The sequence below is a fragment of the Microcebus murinus genome, chromosome 6 (assembly GCF_040939455.1).
Source record: "Microcebus murinus isolate Inina chromosome 6, M.murinus_Inina_mat1.0, whole genome shotgun sequence".
Taxonomy (NCBI): domain Eukaryota; kingdom Metazoa; phylum Chordata; class Mammalia; order Primates; family Cheirogaleidae; genus Microcebus; species Microcebus murinus.
Genome location: NC_134109.1, coordinates 39,985,130 through 40,003,972, shown reverse-complemented (window position 1 = coordinate 40,003,972; position 18,843 = coordinate 39,985,130). Strand labels below are relative to the sequence as shown.

The window sequence follows — 18,843 nt, the reverse complement described above, 5'->3', positions numbered from 1 at the left end:
CTAGACCAGGAAGCGGGGGCGGGACTTCGGGGCTGTTGCCCGGGTTACTAGGAGGCGGAGTCGCTGGGAGCGCTGTGGCCCGGATGTCCGGACGCTGCGGCCGGATCCGCTGATCCCGGACCTTCTCTGGAGAAACGTACTGGCGGCCGATGGGTGAGTGGTCGCCGAGGTGCGAGAGATGCGCTTGTCTTAGTCCCCACTTCTTCCACACGCAGCCGACTCCGGGCTCGGCTCGGGGCGGGCGGCCTTCGGGTAGCGGCGCAGGCTCGTCCCTGCTCTCGCCCGCCCTCGGGCCGGGCTGGGATTCCTCCCGGGGTGGGTGGTCCCTGCTCCTGACAGGCTGCGGAGGGAAAGCGCGCAGTGCCTTTGTTGTGTTCGAAATGTCTCTTCAGCCCCTTTGTTTGATATGGAGGAAACGTATGCATCAGGGTTGACCTGAAAATTAAAAGCGCTGGCGATAGTGCAGAAAAACAGTAAAGGAAGCAAAGGCAAATCGCTGCATGACTTACTGTCTCCTGCTTCAACCTCAAGCTGAGTTTACAGGACTCATCACAAAGGGGCAAGACCGTTGCAAAAAAAAAAAAAAAATCTTAACATTTTAGTTATCTTTCACTAAAGGAAATGAAAGAGAAAATTGAACAGACTCTTGGAGCCAGTATTTTCTTTGGCAGATGATGAGCTGTTGCTTTCAGTTTATCATAATGGTTTTCAGGCCTTTTTGAGAAACTTCAGATATTTACATTGAAATGTATTTATGAAGCATCTACTAGATCTGAAGCCCGTACAGGAGAGGCTTCCAATTCTTTAACCTCTGCCTTGTCGAAAAATCTGAAACAATTCATTTTCATGTATTAGTTTAGAAAAATTTGATTACAGTTGGTTAAAAGATAAGTGCCAGTTAAAGGAAAGAAGCCCATGCGTTTAAAAAATGAAGTCAGAAATTTGTTAATAGTGAAATATTAAACTTGAGGCATTTTAGTCAGTGCTATTTATATTTTTTCTTAGCAGCTTAACGAGAAAGAAATTAGGTCTACTTGAATTTGATTGTAGACCAGTCTCTATGTTGTGAATTCATGAAGAATTTGTGAAATGATTGTTCAAGAATAGTTACAAAATGCATAATTTTCCAAATTAATTCGCATTTAGACCATAGTTGTTTGGAGTTTATTCCACATTAGACTGTAGATCTTTAAAGGGCAGGGACTCTGTCATGTTTCTCTTTGTACCTCTGGCGGCCCCTAAACTGTGGAATCTGACACTCAATACATGTTTATTGAATGAATGAATCAATAAATGAAGGGGATCAGGTATCGCTGATGAAAAAAACTTTCAATAATTTCTCCCTGTGGATGAGGTCAATGACAATCTGTAGGTCCTGAGGTTTTTTTTTTTTTTTTTTGTAAAGAAGAGCTGCTTTTTCTTTTCTCCGAACCTTGAGATCAGGAAATTAATTCTAAGACAGTGGTTCCTAAATATTGGTCAGAAACCCTTGATGAAATTTTCACCTGCCCTCAACAGAAAATGCTAAAAGCTAGGACAGTAGAGGAGAATTTTTATAAAGCCGAATTTATTAACTCTAAAGGCTTGCCTTCTATTCTGAAATTATGTTCTTTATGCTTTTCTGGTGTGAGAATGTGTTCTTTTATGAACAAAGGTGATAATAGATTGTGTATGTACATGTATGTGCTTAATGTCCTGCGTGGGCAAGATAAAAGGTGATGAACTTCTATTGGTATAATAATTTAAAAAAAAATTTATTTTGGAACTTATAGCCAATGAAATTCAAAAGCCTAATCAAGGGGAATGGCTAGCTGGAGCCATTGGAGACATAATGCATTAAGCTTTGCATTCTGGGGATAAATTCTGCTCTGTTGGTTGAGGACTTTAATCATCAAGAACAGTAAAAACTCGAAATTTCCAGTATAGCTTTCTACAATGTCACAGTATAAAAAAGAGAAATTTAAATTTAAAAATAAGTGCTTCAAGATGTTTGTCTAGGCCGGGCGCGGTGGCTCACGCCTGTAATCCTAGCTCTCTGGGAGGCCGAGGCGGGCGGATTGCTCGAGGTCAGGAGTTCGAAACCAACCTGAGCAAGAGCGAGACCCCGTCTCTACTATAAATAGAAACAAATTAATTGGCCAACTAATATATATACAAAAAAAATTAGCTGGGCGTGGTGGTGCATGCCTGTAGTCCCAGCTACTCGGGAGGCTGAGGCAGAAGGATCGCTTGAGCCCAGGAGTTTGAGGTTGCTGTGAGCTAGGCTGACGCCACGGCACTCACTCTAGCCTGGGCAACAAAGTGAGACTCTGTCTCAAAAAAAAAAAAAAAAAAAAAAGATGTTTGTCTAATATATATCATTTTAACATTTGAAACTATATTGAGATATTTCTGCCAAGTGCTTCAGCTATTGTTGCATTATTTTTTTTATAATCACAAAAGATGTTACTATACTGGCATTTGTTTTTAAAAAGCTGTCGATATTCAACCAGCATGCCTTGGACTTTACTGTGGGAAGACCCTATTATTTAAAAACAGCTCAACTGAAATATATGGAGAATGTGGGGTAAGTCTTAATGGTTTGTATTTCATTGTAAAATCTATTTGCTTTTGAAATATTTTCATGTGTAGAATCTTTTTTCTTATATACTCAGTAATTTATAAAAGAATATGAAGGCATTAATAAAAGACTTATATTACTGTATTGATGTCTATAATACATTGCATCTTTCTTGACAGTCACAATTATTAAGTATTTAAAAAAACATTTTATAATTTTATAGTAATTTCAAATTCCTTTTTTAATGATTTAGTATGATGACTTGTACAGTAAGTTAACATTACAAATACAGGACATTTCTCTGCAATTCTTCTTATATGATGTTAATAACTAGGTTTTTCATTGAATGTTAGTCAACTATTTTAGTAACTTAGTTAAAAAAAAGAAAACTTTTAGAACACTGTACAGATATAGCACATACATTGTAGATTTCTTTTTATTTTACTTATGTATTTATGTTTTCTTTTGTTTATTTCTAAAAGTTACACACATAAATGTATAATCTGAAATGAAATGTCTTATAGAATGATTTTTGGGGGGTGTCAGTATTCTAAAATATTATCTGTACACAAAATATTGCCTTTCTGTATTGTAGGTGTGCCCTAGAGGACAAAGAACAAATGCACAGAAATATTGTCAGCCTTGCACAGAGACTCCAGAACTTTATGATTGGCTTTATCTTGGATTTATGGCTATGCTTCCTCTTGTTTTACATTGGTTCTTCATTGAATGGTACTCAGGGAAAAAGAGGTTAGCACATTCTATAAAAGTATCTGGATGGACTGATGTTGGAATAATTATAATTTAGAAGATCTTATCAAGTAATTATGCTTCTTCTGTTGTTTTGAAGGTGGTTAACCTGCTTTTCCTTTATATTCTGATCACTTTTTACTGTGACAAGAAAACTTAATGATAGGGCGTGCCTTAGTAATTATTAAGGGAACTATCCTTTGTCTGTTTTATTCTAAATGATCTTGAAGGAGTTGTTTTTTTTTAAATATCTCAACTATAATCCTTATTGATTTTCTACAAAAATATGGTTATGATTACAAGCTATTTGTTGTTATGGAACAAATATTTTATAATTTAATACTAATAATCTAGTATATTGTAGTTAAAATGATATAGCTGTAACCTAATTATGAAAACTAATACTAACACATTGAGTCAGCACACATCTATTGAGCACTGTTTCTTATGTTTGGAAGATTGGGGGAGGAGATACAAAAATAACTGACAGGGCTTATAGTCATAATGTTGTGGAGAAGACAAATATATACATCATTAATTATATCAGTCTTACAAGTAAAGTGGAAGAGTTACAAAGAAAATGCTCCGAATTGCAAAGAATTGAGAGATAATTGTTCCTGATGAGATCTGAAAGACTTCAAAAAAAATATTTTAGGCAGAGGAAGTAGCGTGATCAGTGGCATGGAGGTATGAAATATGTGATCTGGGGTGGGTAGGAAGGTACGTAGTCTGGAGTGGTCAAAGTGTGGGTTGCAAATAAAAGAAAGATAATATAAAGGAGAGTGGGAAAGGTAAGTTGAGGCCAGAGGAAAATGTTCTTGATCAGGATTTGAACTGTATTCTGTTTGGATCAGGGAGCCAAATTCTTCTTTAGTATGTTTTAGCCATACTGATTTTCTTTTGGTTCATCTAATTTCTCAGGATCTCTCCTGTTTCAGATCCTTTTCCTTTCTCCAAACTCTTTTTGCTGGCTGAATTTCTCTCTTCTTTATCTGACTGTACTTTTTACCCAGCTGCCTTCTTTCCTCCTAATTTTAGTTTAACTGTCACCTACTTAGAGAGGCCTTCCCCATCCCAATCTAAAGTAAGTCTGTTTCCCCTATTTTTGTTTTTTAATAGCTTTCCTGATTTTGTTGTTTTCTCTTTAGCACTTTACATTCCCTTCACCCCTGACTATAAGCTCCACGCAGGCAGCGGCCATCTCTGTGGTTGTCCTCCATGGCATCTCCAGAGTTTTGCATAGCAGCTGGCACATGATAGATGCTTACTATTTGCAGAATGAATCATTTATTGGTAAAGGTTTTGGTGTCGGGAAGTAGCATCATTGGATGTATATTTTAGGAAGATAATTTCTGTGGAGGGTAGATTAGAGGTGAAATATATTAGAAGACTGTTGTCAAAGAAATAGTGATGGGCAGACAATGTAGTAGTGGGAGTGGAAATAGAAGGGGGATGGTCAGGTGGAACTAGAATCAGTAGTTTTCTGGATCCATCTAATAAAGCCAAGGAAGGCTTTATTTATGCTGGGAAGGCTTTCGTCATTTTTCAGAAGGATTTATGGAAAGGCTTTAAAATAGCAGCTCTCAGCATGCTTTTAATTTCTGTTATGAAATGATGAAAGATGAGGGTGAGAAAGGAGAGGTGATAAACTTAAAGCTAAAATGGAATATTTGCTCAGTTAATTGGCTGGAACTTCTCAGCACAGAATAGAGAAGAGTTAGGGAACATAGGGATGTACCTCACCAAATGCATTTGAATTGAAACATCAGATATGTTGTGGGGGAGAGAGTTGGAGCAGAGAATAGAGGTTGGTTTGAGGGTGGAACAGAGGAGTGGCTACTGCTCAGGCAGGAAGGGAGGTGGGTTTAAAAAGAGGGAGTTTGTACAACTATGCTTTGCCTTGGAAATTGGTAGCAAGGAACACAAGGGCCACTGGTTGCATTTTCTTGGGACATTGCACTTACAGTCAGGAATGATTTAGGCTGGGAGAATACTAACAAATGTTTATAAAACCTGGGGATAACCTCAAAGCTAAACTTGAAGGATACACAGATATGTGGAATGTGTTTTGAGGTGGAGGGCATGCATGCCCAAATGTGTGGAGCCACAAGGGAACTTAGTGATTTGGCATAGCCAGGAGATGTAGAAGATGATGCTGGCAAGGCATATTTTTCCAGAAAGGCAGAATAGACTTAGAAGTAGTTTAAGAAGGGGAGCTTTAGAATAACATTTCATTTTATAAAGATCATGTGGCTGATGGCAGATAGATTGAAAGAGAGCATGATGAGAAGAGACTAGTGAGAAGGTCACTGAAGTCATGGCAAGAAATAATGAGGTTGGGATTTTGCCTTTAAAAATATAAATTCTATAAGGTAGCAAAATATCAGATTACATATTATGAACATATAAATATTTATTTATGTATTCAATGTTTTCATCTTTGTAAAATGGCACAGGAGTTCTGCTTCCAACAATGTGAGCTAATTAGGAGCTCCAGGTGAGCCACCTGCATGAACAAACTAAAGTCTGGAAATGACTTATTATTTGAGAAGTTGCCAGTTCCACTGGAGGTAGGAGGGATTTCTAAGAACTATTCTCTGTCAAAAAACAAACAAACCTACCCTGAGGTGGATCAGAGTGACAAGGTAGGGAGTTGGGATGAGAGAGTTGCTTGAGGTTAATTGCTAATAGCAGCAGTGCTATCTGGATACTGAATCTTGGACAGCATGTGCTAAGCCTAGCCCTAGCCCTCAGGGGCCTGAAGCTCAGGCAGTGGTGGCCATGACTGCTTGGAGAAGCAGCAAATCTTTGCTAGAAAGCTTCCCCATTCTCAGTTTAGGCCTATGAGACTCTTGTTCATCAAGATCTAGTAATGACCTCATAGTCTGTGATTACTAAATAAGCAATATGACTTATTGATAGACACAACAAGCAATATATTTACACTCTCAAAGAACTACAGATAATGAACTTTCACCCATCAGAATATATAACTGCTACCCATAAAGAAATAAACGATATAGTCACAAAGCTGTCCAGTCTGTTTATTAGGAATAAACAGACAGATTTGCTAGGGGAAAAAAAGAAACTTTTAGAAATGAAAATTTATACTTGCCAAAATAAAAAATGGTAGTAAACAGATTAAACAGTTGAAAACAGAATTAGTGAACTAGAAAAAAACTACATATAAAGAAATAATGGCATGTAGCACTGAGAGAGAAGAAGATGAAAAATATGAAATATGTTAAGAGACACGGAGCATACATACTGGAATCCTTGTAGGTTTGATTCAACATTTAGACTTATGACTACCAAAGGTCATGCTACTCAGAAGCAACTCAGGTTACCAGGAGGGCAGCATGACACATTACTTGTGAGCAATAGTTTTTGAAGCAGTTCAGCTCAGGTGGAAGGAGATGAGATCCACATTGGATGGGTGTGGGACTTGGCCAGCGTTAAAGTCTTATGCCCCAGAGGAGCCAGTCTCTCTTGTAACAACTCTAGAGTGTAGCTTCTGGGATCGTGGAAGGGACATGCATGCCAATTACAAGAATCACTGAACTCAGGAAAGCCAAACCACCGTGTCTTCATCAGGTATTCATAGTTCATTTATAGTTCTGTCCAGCCCAGATGTAATTTACCAATCAGGGATCATTTCTATTAAGTGCAGTCTTGTCTAGCAATATAGTTGATATTCTATCCTTATCAGACTTCCAGAGGAAAAGAGCTAGAGAGTTAACTGAAGGTCAGATGCTCATGCACAGGGGAAAACTTTTAACTCTTTGCCCATAGTATCTAATCTCTGAAAAAAATAAAGCCAATGAAGGAGAGCTGACGTTTTAAAAGAATACTGGCTTCAGGTTTTACAAAAATAATGAGAAACAGATTCAAAGATCAAAGAAGCAAAACACATCCCAAGCAGAATAAATAGAAATTCACACCCATATGCATCATAATTAAACTTCAGAATACTAAAAAGAAAGGAGAGGCCATGCAGAAGAGGACCAGGGTGCTCTTGTCAACAGCCCTGGTTGCGCTCACAGCTGACAGCCAGTACTTACTATAGCCCATATGAGTTAGTCATTTTAAATTCTGCAGCATGGTTGAACCCCTAGTCAAGTGCATCCCAAGTTGACTTCATCTGGAGCAGAAAGGACTGCCCAGTTGAACCCATTCAAACCAGAAAATAGTGAGAAATAATCAGTGGTGGTTGTTTCAAGCCAATAAGTTTTGGGGTAGTTTGCTATGCAGTGATAGATAAGAGAACATTGAGTTGAAAACTCAAAAGCATCTATAGACTAGACATAAGAAATAATAAGAGTTTAATAAAGAGGTCAACTATAAGATAAATATCCAAAATCTATTACCGTCCTATATTCCATGTACAGTACTACAAATACTATCATGTGGCTCCAACCAGGATAGCTAAGCTACATTGGATTTATATTATACAAGTACTTGACAAGCTAATTTTAAAATTTATATGGAAGAGCAAAGCAAAGAATAGCCAAGACCACTGAAGAAGTAGAAGACTATATAATATCAAGAATTATTATATTATTCTTTTATCTCAGGAATAAATGAACTCAAGGAATAAAACGGGGAACCAAAAATCAGGCCAATTATGTATGTATGAAACTTTATAGGGCAGAAGTGACATGACAAATTAGTGAGGAGAAAGGAGTGCTTATTCAATAAAATGCTGCAGCTGGGACAATTGGCTATCCAAATGGGAAAATCTGAAGTAGATCCTACCTTACATTATACACAGAAATCCCTTCTAGGTGAGTTAAAGATAATTTTAAAAAGCAAAACCTTAAAACTTTTAGAAGAAAATACAGGATAATACTTTTTTTATCTTGGAATGGTGAAGGATTTTTAAAAACATTTAAATTGTTAAGCAGAAATAAAAAAATTAATAGAGCCAACTATATTAAAATCTAGCTGGGCACAGTGGCTCATGCCTGTAATCCTAGCACTCTGGGAGGCTGAGGCGGGCATATTGCTTGAGGTCAGGAGTTCGAAACCAGCCTGAGTGAGATCCCGTCTCTACTGCAAATAGAAAGAAATTAATTGGCCAACTAATATATATAGAAAAAATTAGCCAGGCATAGTGGCACATGCCTGTAGTCCCAGCTACTTGGGAGGCTGAGGCAGGAGGATTGCTTGAGCCCAGGAGGATTGCTTGAGCCCAGGAGTTTGAGGTTGCTGTGAGCTAGGCTGACGCCACAGCACTCACTCTAGCCTGGGCAACAAAGCGAGGCTCTGTCTCAAAAAAAAAATAAAATAAATAAAATAAAATAAAATAAACTCTAGAACATGTTCATAAAAAGACATCACAAAGTAAAAATTCAGCCTACAAACTGAGAGGAAAACATTTGTAACACATTAAACTAACAGAGCAGAATGGTTAAACAAATCATGGTATGGTCAGTCATTCAGTGGAATCTTACACAGCAGTGAAAATGACTGAACCTCAGCCGTAAACAATGCTTTAGATCAGGGGTCCTCAAACTTTTTAAACAGGGGGCCAGTTCACTGTCTCTCAGTCCATTGAAGAGTGCGCACTGTGGTCCAGGACGAGTCGGCTGCTAAGTAGGACAGGCAGCTGTGGCAAAAACACCTGGATAAATGTTCTAGGCAGCCTCACCCGGATAAATGTTCTAGGCAGCCTGCATGTGGCCCGCGGGCTGTAGTTTGAGGACGCCTGCTTTAGATGAATCTTGAGTGGGTGAAAAAATCCCAGAAGACTTACATTAGTTTGATGTCATCTTACAGCATTCAAAAATGAACAAAACTAAACAATAGTTTTGAAGCATAAATACAATTGGAATTAAAACTATTTAGAAAAAGAGATAAAAGCAATTTAGTATATGGTTACCTCCAGGAGAGAGAGAGGTATGGAAGGGAGAAACAGAGAAGTAAATTATTGACATGCTCTAGTTATTGGGTTTGGTGAACTTATACTTTTTATATATTATTATACTTTATAACAAATATATATTACATATCATCTTTTGTATATTTTTTATATTTAAAATTTAACAATTTGGCAAGATACTAAAGATGTAAGGTAGATCTGATTTCTGCTCTTCTGTTGGATAATACTGGCTCAGTGTCATCTGGGATGATTATCCCTTTTTTGAAAATAAGTTTACACTTTTATGAGTAGTTCTTATATATGTTTGGCTTTTCTAATCTATTTAGAAGATTTTTTAGTTTCAAGATTTTTCAGTTACAATTTTTTTTTTTAGAATCCATATCTTGAAACATATGCATGTTTTATTAAAGCCATTTAAAGATTTAAATTTTTCTGGTAATCGTGCCTCTGTTCTTTTGTTCCTCTAGTTCCAGTGCACTTTTCCAACACATCACTGCGTTATTTGAATGCAGTATGGCAGCTATTATCACCTTACTTGTGAGTGATCCAGTCGGAGTTCTTTATATCCGTTCCTGTAGAGTATTGATGCTTTCTGACTGGTACACGATGCTTTACAACCCAAGTCCGGATTACGTTACAACAGTGCACTGTACTCATGAAGCTGTCTATCCACTGTAAGTATTTATTTAGACTTGAGATCATTTTTTAAAAACTCTTAGGATTATTATAGATTTCATGGACTTTGGAGGCAAAAACAGGCTTAGGCTTGAAACCCAGGTTTGCCAGCTGCTGTTATCTTGAGCATGTTAACAGCGTCTTATAACCTCAGTTTTCCCATTGGTAAAATGGGTATAATGATACCTTATAAGATGTTGTGAGAGTTAAATGAATCCACACATCATCAGATACCTTGTGTAGTGCCTTACATATAGGAGGTACTTTGTAGTAGCTGGCATTTTTAGAGTGCTTGGGTTAGTGTTCTTTCTGGTTTTGTTTTTCTCAACTAAGTGTAATTTCTATCAGAATATTTTATTGTTAAAAATATCAAATTCATAAGATTCTGCATATTATTATCCCTGACTATTCCATTTTTAGAAATTCTGTAAGTTGTTGGTGTTCATTTTGATATGTTTTTCTTGTTAAAGGTGTAATAGAAAAGTCTGGTATTTATGTTCTCATAGTTGTAGCCAGTTTCTGTTACATAATATGCTCAATGAAATTAGTCCTTTTTGAGCAAGTTCATCATAGTAAAGCATCAAAAACTACATATGCATGCATATAAAAATGTAATTTTCAAAAAATAAGATCTAGATATAGAGATATTAAAATCTTCTTTTCCTCCTGCCAGCCATTAAGTCCTGCAATTATTTTTTATATGACTATAATTTATATATAAAAGACTGTATTAATGACTGATGGTGTCCTCTTTGTTGATTTGTTGATTCATAAAGCTATAATCCTCAGCTTCAATTACTCTATTGTCATACGCTGTCCTGGAGACCTATAGAACTTAAACTGGTCCTACCTATTAATAGAAAAGTTAAGTGAATTGGATATCATATTTAAATAAGTTATATAGTCATTTTTATAAGTTATATAGTCATTTTATGTAAAACAAAATCAAATTCATCTTTGGATAGTCACATTTATATTTATTGTAATATCTGTAAAGCCTATAGTAGGAGGGTAAAAAAATACATAAAATTAGAAGAGTGATATAGCAAATAGGTGCTCCCAGCCATTCTCCACCCAGAATAGCCACGTATAATTTGTCATAGCACCTGTTCTTGCTAAGTTGGGTGTCACTTCAGAATCTTGTCACAGCACTCTTTGGTTAGTCAGAATCATCACACAACTTCATTGATTAGGACATTTTCTATCTATTCACTGAATTAAGTACTTCTTTTTTCTCAGCAATTTTACCAATAGTTGTTGTGGAATAGCTTGCCTGCCTTGTTTTATTAATTATACAAAATAATGACTTTTTAAAATTATGAGATATTATAGTATCTTACAGCATTGGGTTTATACATATTATTTACTTTATTTAAACATTCTAAACTTAAATATATGGCCAGACTGAGCTACCAAAAGTCAGTAATTGTTTTCTTTTGCAAGTCAACAAAAAGTAATGACACGAAATTACCAGAAATCTTTGGAATGCTATTACATTGACAAATTAAGTCTATTTTTCCTAGTGGCATATATAGCCTAGGTCCTTAAAAACTGAAAAATATCATGGTACTTTACTGATAATTAAAGTTTTGAGGGGAAACTGATGTGAATGAGGCATCAAAAACATGTAAGCTTCTATCATTATAACTTACTATGAATACAAAAAATAACTTTTACATTACTAAACTTTAAGAATGAGTTATTGAAAGTGAGAAGTTATTACTGTTGTATCAAAAATTAGCTTTAGCTTATTAGAGTTATCTTATTCCAGTGTGTAGGGGGGAATGGATTGAAAAGGGGGAAGGGTAGAAGATGAGGTCTTCTGGTGGAGGGAAGAGGTGCAGTGTGCTTTTTAAACTATTTTCTAAAAAGTTTTTTAAAAATTTGGCAACAGATCCTTGATTTAAAAATGATCAAAGATAAAAGCATTTTTAAAACATACTTTTGATGTTACAAATTCTTTATTCTATTTTACAGATACACCATTGTATTTATCTATTATGCATTCTGCCTGGTGTTAATGATGCTGCTCCGACCTCTGCTGGTGAAGAAGATTGCATGTGGGTTAGGGAAGTCGGATCGATTTAAAAGTATTTATGCTGCACTTTATTTCTTCCCAATTTTAACTGTGCTTCAGGCAGTTGGTGGAGGCCTTTTATGTAAGTTTGATAAGTAAAGTCAATAAAATGTATTTATTATTATATATAATAATATTTTCTCTGAATTTAACTTTGGAGTTTTTTTTTTAAAATAGTTTTTTTTTTGAGACAGAATCTCACTTTGTTGCCCAGGCTAGAGTGAGTGCCGTGGTGTCAGCCTGGCTCACAGCAACCTCAAACTCCTGGGCTCAAGTAATCCTCCTGCCTCAGCCTCCCAAGTAGCTGGGACTACAGGCATGTGCCACCATGCCCGGCTAATTTTTTCTATATATGTATTAGTTGGCCAATTAATTTCTTTCTATTTATAGTAGAGATGGGGTCTCGCTCTTGCTCAGGCTGGTTTCGAACTCCTGACCTCGAGCAATCCGCCCGCCTCGGCCTCCCAGAGTGCTAGGATTACAGGCGTGAGCCACCGCGCCCGGCCCCTAAACACTGGTTTTTATTTGAAAGTATTTGAAAATTAGCCTTGATAATATATACTATTTATTATTAATTAGGATCTCAACTTTCTAAGTTCCTTTATAAAAACCTTTTAGATACAGTCAAAAAACTTCAAAATATCCTTTATTTTAATATAACTATTCAGTGACCATTTAGACTAAACTGTGACTCAAAAGAATAAGGAAAAATCACTGTTAAAAGGCTCACATACTACTAGAAGATAAAGCAGGCAAGCTATAAATAGCTGAGAAAACATAGTATGGTTTTTTTTAATATGTGACATTGAGTATTCCAAGAATGTTGGATACCATCCTTTATATGGAGCCTACGAGGGTGCAGAGGCTAAGTCTTCTGGCCCAAAGGAAGTGGGCAAGACTGGGTATCGTTATGCAAGTAATGTAGCTTGGTAATGAAATTTGCTAATATAGTTTGGAAATATAATTTCATTCAAGGTAAAGTTGGAGCTGAGGGTAAGGCCCAGGGAAATATTAGAGACTAGTCAGGGGTCTACTGTTCCCCATATTCTGTTTCATTTGGCTTCCACAGTATTAGAAAATCTATAGTTCCCTATAAAACTATAGGGAATCTATAGTTCGTTCCCTAGTTCCCTCTAGCTCCTACCATTCACTGGTTCCCTGTTAGATTTGGGCCACTTCAGTTATACATGCCAGGCTAGCCTCTGTAGGCATTTGAGGTTGCTATTCTTGCTCTAGGATCCTACTCTTAAAAGGATTTAGGCAGAAGAATGATATAAGTAGATTTGCATTGTAGAAACATAGCTTGATAGCTGTGGAAGATGGATTGGCGGTGGAAGAGAACTTGGGAATCAGTCAAGAGATGCTGCAATAAACCAAACCTGTTTGCCCTCCCTACGGTAGAGAAACACTGGGTATGAGGGGCTGTTTTAGAGGTGGAGTTAAGTAAGCTAGGTAATGTTAAATATAGGGGCTGAGGAAATGGGATAAGGGTAAGATAAAGTAGCTCTCTGACTTAGTAACTAACTGGTGGATGGATAAAAAGTGAATATTTGAGAAAGCAAATAGGTTGATAAGGAGAAGTGAATTAATTTGGTTTTGGTATTCATGGAGTATCCAAGAGGTTACAGGTGGTTGTATGTATTAGTCTGGAGGTTAGGAGAGCTGTCTAGACTGGAAAGAGTTAAGAATTGGCAGCTCTGAAATCCAGTTGTGCTCTTGTGTAGAACCTCTTGGCTATAAAATGGAGGAAAGGAACAAGGAGGAGAAGGTTGGGAAAGTTAACCCAAGGAGACTGCCAGGCAGATTGCTTTCTATTTCCTATATTGTAGCTGCCTATATTGAAAAATGCCTTTTCCCACACTGAATGTTTTTAGGTCATTTTGTTAATAAGCCTCCACTCAAAACACATTTATAGGGAGAATCACCCATTTGCAATAAGCATAAATTTATCTAATCTTCTGAGATTAGTCACAGAGGTTACATACCAGCTCATAATTTTTATAATGTTGAAAAAGAAAAGCAAATAGATAATTTGGGGTTTGTAAGGGATATAGGAAGTCTGAGCAAGTAGAGCAGCAGGAAGCTTCTTGAAGTTAAGATATGGGAGGATTGAGGGTATAGAGAGAAAGACACAGGGATAAGGAAGATGTCAGTGACAAACTTTTACTTGCTTGGAAGTTTATTGAAGCCAGTTTTTAAGTGTGATCTGCATCTGAACCACCAGGAGAACTAAAATGCAGATCACCAGAGCCTATCCCAGACCTAGTTGTGCAAAATCTCAAGTTGTTTTACGCACTAGAATTTAACAACCACTCTAAATCCTGCCTGCAGCCCAGGACTTCCCTCTACTTCCACACATTTAGGCTTCCTTAGAAACTTTCTCTTCTTCCTTTTTACTTGATACAGCTTTTTACTGCCAGGTCTTAAATTTATATCATTAGCAACATTGTTTAATTACTTATAAATTAAACGGCTTTGCTTTTTTTTTTTAATGGCTTAATGACTGTCTATAAAAGGTTGTAAGTGTCAAACAAATCATTTACTTCTTTAATAAGTTGGAATCAGGCCTATATACATAATTCAGAGTTTCTGGCTGCTGCATCCTGAATTAACATCTGAAATTGTTCCAAATAGATTCCATGCAATGTGGAATGATTAGTAGTTTCATAAACTAAAGTTGTTTTAAAAGATTTGTATGAAAAATAATTCAAGGTATTTTTTCTCAATTTGTCCATTTATTTTGGTGTGTTATAAATGTGAAGCATTTTAAGAGAAAAGTGGTATGTTGTTGGAAGAAATTTTGCTTAAAGTATTATTACTGTACTGTATTTGAAGTTGGAATTTCTAGGATTTTGGTACTAAGAATACTAAGTGATCTGTTTATCCTTTGAAGTTTGTTGATAAATGAACTTTTCTAAAGATTAATTGAAGCTGAATTACTCTTATAGATAACCTTTTTCAAAGTTCTCCATCTGGACCACAACACACAGAAAATTATTTGAGTAACTATTTTCTCAGTTCTTCTAAGTTTGTTACATAACTGGCACCATTCTATTATATAAGAGAGAATTTTTTTTTTTTTGAGACATAGTCTCACTCTTTTGCCTGGGCTAGAGTGCCATGGCGTCAGCCTAGCTCACAGCAACCTCAAACTCCTGGGCTCGAGTGATCCTTCTGCCTCAGCCTCCCGAGTAGCTGGGACTACAGGCATGCACCACTGTGCCTGGCTACTGTTTTCTATATATTTTTAGTTGTCCAAGTAATTTCTTTCTATTTTTAGTAGAGACAGGTTCTTAGTCTTGCTTAGGCTGGTCTTGAACTCCTGAGCTCAAATGATCCTCCCAGAGTGCTAGGATTACAGGCATGAGCCACTGTGCCTGGCCAAGAGAAGTTAATTTTTTATGTTTAATGAATACCTTAAGGCAGGGATCTTCAAAGCCTGGCAAAGGATAGGTTTTATGTTTTTAAATGGTTAAAAAAAAAAATGAAGGCTTATATTTCTTGACATGTGAAAATTGTGTGAAATTCATGTTTTACTGTCCATAAAGATTTTTTGGAGCACACTCATGCCTATGCCTTTATGTATTGTGCATGGCTGCTTTCTCTCTACAGCTGCAGAGTTGGGTAATTGAGACAGAGATTTTATGGCCGGCAAGGCTGAAACTATTTACTGTCTGGCCCTTCCCAGAAAACGTTTGCTGACCCCTGCTGTGGGACCTTAGGACTTAAGTCTCTCACAGAACTGGCTGGAAAAGGCTTCAAGTCTAGGGAGAATTATAGTGTTTGAACTTTGTTTATTCAGAAAATTTGTTTAATTTCCAACATAGTACCAATGCTTGTCTTCCAGATTATGCCTTCCCGTATATTATATTAGTGTTATCTTTGGTTACTCTGGCTGTGTACATGTCGGCTTCTGAAATAGAGGTAGGAAGTCTTTTTTTTCCCTTTGTTAAAGATTTTTTTGATAAATTTGACAATTGACTAGCATGGTATATATGATACAAACAATATGGTACAACTGATTGTTTTAGTAATTGTTGGCTAATTGAAGTCACTTGGTAGCTTTTAGCTCATTAGTTAAATTTATGAAAAGTTGAATGCTAGACTGTATATTTCCTTGGGATATTAGTGAAATAGTTAAGTGATCAGACTCAACTATTCAGCATGGTGGAGAAAAATCATTTCACATAATTTATCCACATAGCAAACATACACTTATCAAAATGTTGAAACCTATTAACACTATTTTGAGAGAAACATAAAAATGCTTTACTGTATATAGAACTAATTTTAAACTATTTTATAGTGGCAACACTATCAGAGTCATCAATAATTATATTGTATATTCTATATCCTTCTCTTTTTTATCCCAATTTTATTTTCTTGATTATGGATGTTTATGTATACCCCATAATACCTATAATATTTTGGTGATTTGGAGATGATATTAATAGCCATGTGATTCTGATACTGTTCCTTTTTCAAGGTATCCATTTTGTGCCTCTACTTTTTAGTGATTCAGTGGAAGGCCACTGTTATAAAGAATTATTTTTTGTTTGCTTGTTTTATTTTATATGTCTTTATTTTCAGAATACTTTTAGTAAAAAAAAAGTATATTTTGATTCATTTATAGGTCAGTGGGTAGAACAGAATGTCATCACATTTATATTTTTAAATATTTTTAAGGAGTTAAGCTGTTAGTAAAAATTTGAATAATAAATGAGAATAATAGTATATTTGACTCTATAATTAGGGGAAAATATATTCATTAAAATTTAATCAAAATGGGCATTTTTGCACATTATTTTGTTCACATGCAATCTTCTGAAATTTTATTCCTAAAATTATGTGGCTATCTACTATTTATTTTGATGTTTTACATTTAAATGCTTGCTTTTAAATACATTAATGTCTCTGATTTAAGAACTCTTTGTTTTGAGGCTAAACTCTAAAGGGACAAAAATATAAGATGTCTCAGTACTCTTCCATCTTATGCTTGGTAATCTAGTGCCTATGAACTGTCTTAAACTGCCCACTATAATTGATAAAATATGTGCTTTCTCATAATTCTTAACGTAAAAGAGTTCAACCCAAAGAAAATAAGTTGTAAACTATTTTGGAGTACTGTTGACACCAGTTTTTCTGTTACATGAGTGAAAGAGTGAAGAAGGAAAACACCTAGACTATAGGCAGAATAATAGTGGTGGAACTAGAAAAAATGTTTTTATGGTAATTATTTAGTTCTTTCCATCTCTAGACTATCCTCATTTCTCCTTTGTAATCTTTAATCTGCATTGCAATATGATTAATTAAAGAAGATAAGCAAATTAGTTTTGGTACTTTTATCAACTCTAGGGAAGGATTTGACGGAGGAAAAGGATATATGAATAAAATGAGGTTTTTGAATTTTTGTTTGTTATCCATGGTTAGGAATGAGCTATACACTGCCAAATTAGCTTGAAACTTATTTCTCTGCCCGTGTGAATCTCTCCTCTATAAAATATTCACATACTTCAATTAGCCTCTACATATGAATCAGAAACAGGAGAAGACAGCCTAGTTCTGGGTGAGTTGAAGAGCCATTTAATGATAAGAGAAAGTTAGTAACTTATTGCATATTACATTTTTGTGTTTATTAACACATTTAGATATTACTTTTATATTAATTTGGTCTTTCCAATTTTTGCATATTATAGAGCTGTATTAAAGATTAAAAGAAAATCGGAGTATTTATGTGTCATTTCTGCTCTCTTCTAATTATTCAGGTACAGATTCCAGGAATGCTAGACGTTAAGGAAATTGGGTTTATGTACCTTCTATTTCAAATACTACCTATGACCCCATAGCTACAGTGGGCAGGAAGAAAGCATCTAATGTAATGAAGAGTTTCCCATCTAGTTTATATCTTTCAGAAGAAACTATAGTGCTTCCAGGAGTGAACGGTGGTATAGGCTAGGACTTAATACATGGGCTCTTGTCGTGGTGCTGCTGCTGTGTGCTTATGTGACATAGGAAGCCTCAATTTACTCGTCTGTAAAGTGTGGTAGCTACACTGGGTGATTTCTTAAGTCTTTTCTGGTTCCAACATTTTGCAGTTATGATTATGTGTGAAAACAAATAATACATTTTAAATGAAAATATATTGAATTATCTAGCTGATTTATCCTGATAATCTTTCTCTTTTCTTTCTTTTATACAATTATATAGAACTGCTATGATCTTCTGGTCAGAAAAAAAAGGCTTATTGTTCTGTTCAGCCACTGGTTACTTCATGCCTATGGAATAATCTCCATTTCCAGAGTGGATAAACTTGAGCAAGATTTGCCTCTTTTGGCTTTGGTACCTACACCAGCCCTTTTTTACTTGTTCACTGCAAAATTTACCGAACCTTCTCGGATACTCTCGGAAGGAGCCAATGGACACTGAATGAAAAAATTTTAAATGTCAAAAAACCTAAGAAGTGTTCTTAGTTAAAAAGTATACATGGGAACAAAATTGTCATTGTATTTTCTATTTGGGTTTTGTTTTGTTTTGTTTTACTTAATAGACTTTACAGTTAGACCTGTAGACTTGGGAAAGTACAAAATACCATAATACCGTTACTTAGTATAACATTATCTATTTCACTAGAAGCCTATTAGGAAGCACTTGCCTCTCTCACAGTTCAGTTATTCTCCAGAGCAAAATCATGTGTCTGTGTACCTAGCAATGTGTTGTTCCCATTTTATTAAGAAAAACTTCAAGTATAATCTGAAATCCTTAGCAGTGGCATAACTGTGCATGCCTGTTGTGTTTCAATCTGTTTTCCACTTATAATGAATTATAAAGACAAACATACTTGTCAGGTCTTTTATCAAACATGGAAATAAAGCATATTGTTTTTTGTTATCTATTTATTTT

At 35.8% G+C, this 18,843-nt stretch overlaps 1 protein-coding gene across 3 annotated transcripts; it reads left to right on the top strand.

The window, feature by feature from the left end:
* Positions 1 to 19: 19 nt before the first annotated feature.
* Positions 20 to 18,827, top strand: JKAMP (JNK1/MAPK8 associated membrane protein). Of its 3 annotated transcripts, none has more exons than XM_012785669.2 (7): positions 20 to 153; positions 2,493 to 2,566; positions 3,156 to 3,310; positions 9,659 to 9,865; positions 11,844 to 12,025; positions 15,791 to 15,867; positions 18,151 to 18,827. In XM_012785669.2, the coding sequence occupies exons 1-7, from the start codon at positions 150 to 152 to the stop codon at positions 18,367 to 18,369; spliced, it is 918 nt and encodes a 305-aa protein (XP_012641123.1). In that variant the 5' UTR covers positions 20 to 149; the 3' UTR covers positions 18,370 to 18,827. The 3 variants fall into 3 exon arrangements, with proteins under 3 accessions (XP_012641123.1, XP_012641122.1, XP_012641124.1); XM_012785668.2 differs by having other exon boundaries at positions 25 to 153; positions 2,475 to 2,566; XM_012785670.3 differs by having other exon boundaries at positions 44 to 153; positions 2,443 to 2,566.
* Positions 18,828 to 18,843: the final 16 nt, after the last annotated feature.

What these genes read in the sequence shown, in the direction of transcription:
- JKAMP (XM_012785668.2), top strand. An exon ending in TGGTACTCAGGGAAAAAGAG is followed by an intron (nt 3,311 to 9,658) that starts GTTAGCACATTC and finishes TTGTTCCTCTAG; the next exon opens with TTCCAGTGCACTTTTCCAAC. An exon ending in AGTTGGTGGAGGCCTTTTAT is followed by an intron (nt 12,026 to 15,790) that starts GTAAGTTTGATA and finishes CTTGTCTTCCAG; the next exon opens with ATTATGCCTTCCCGTATATT.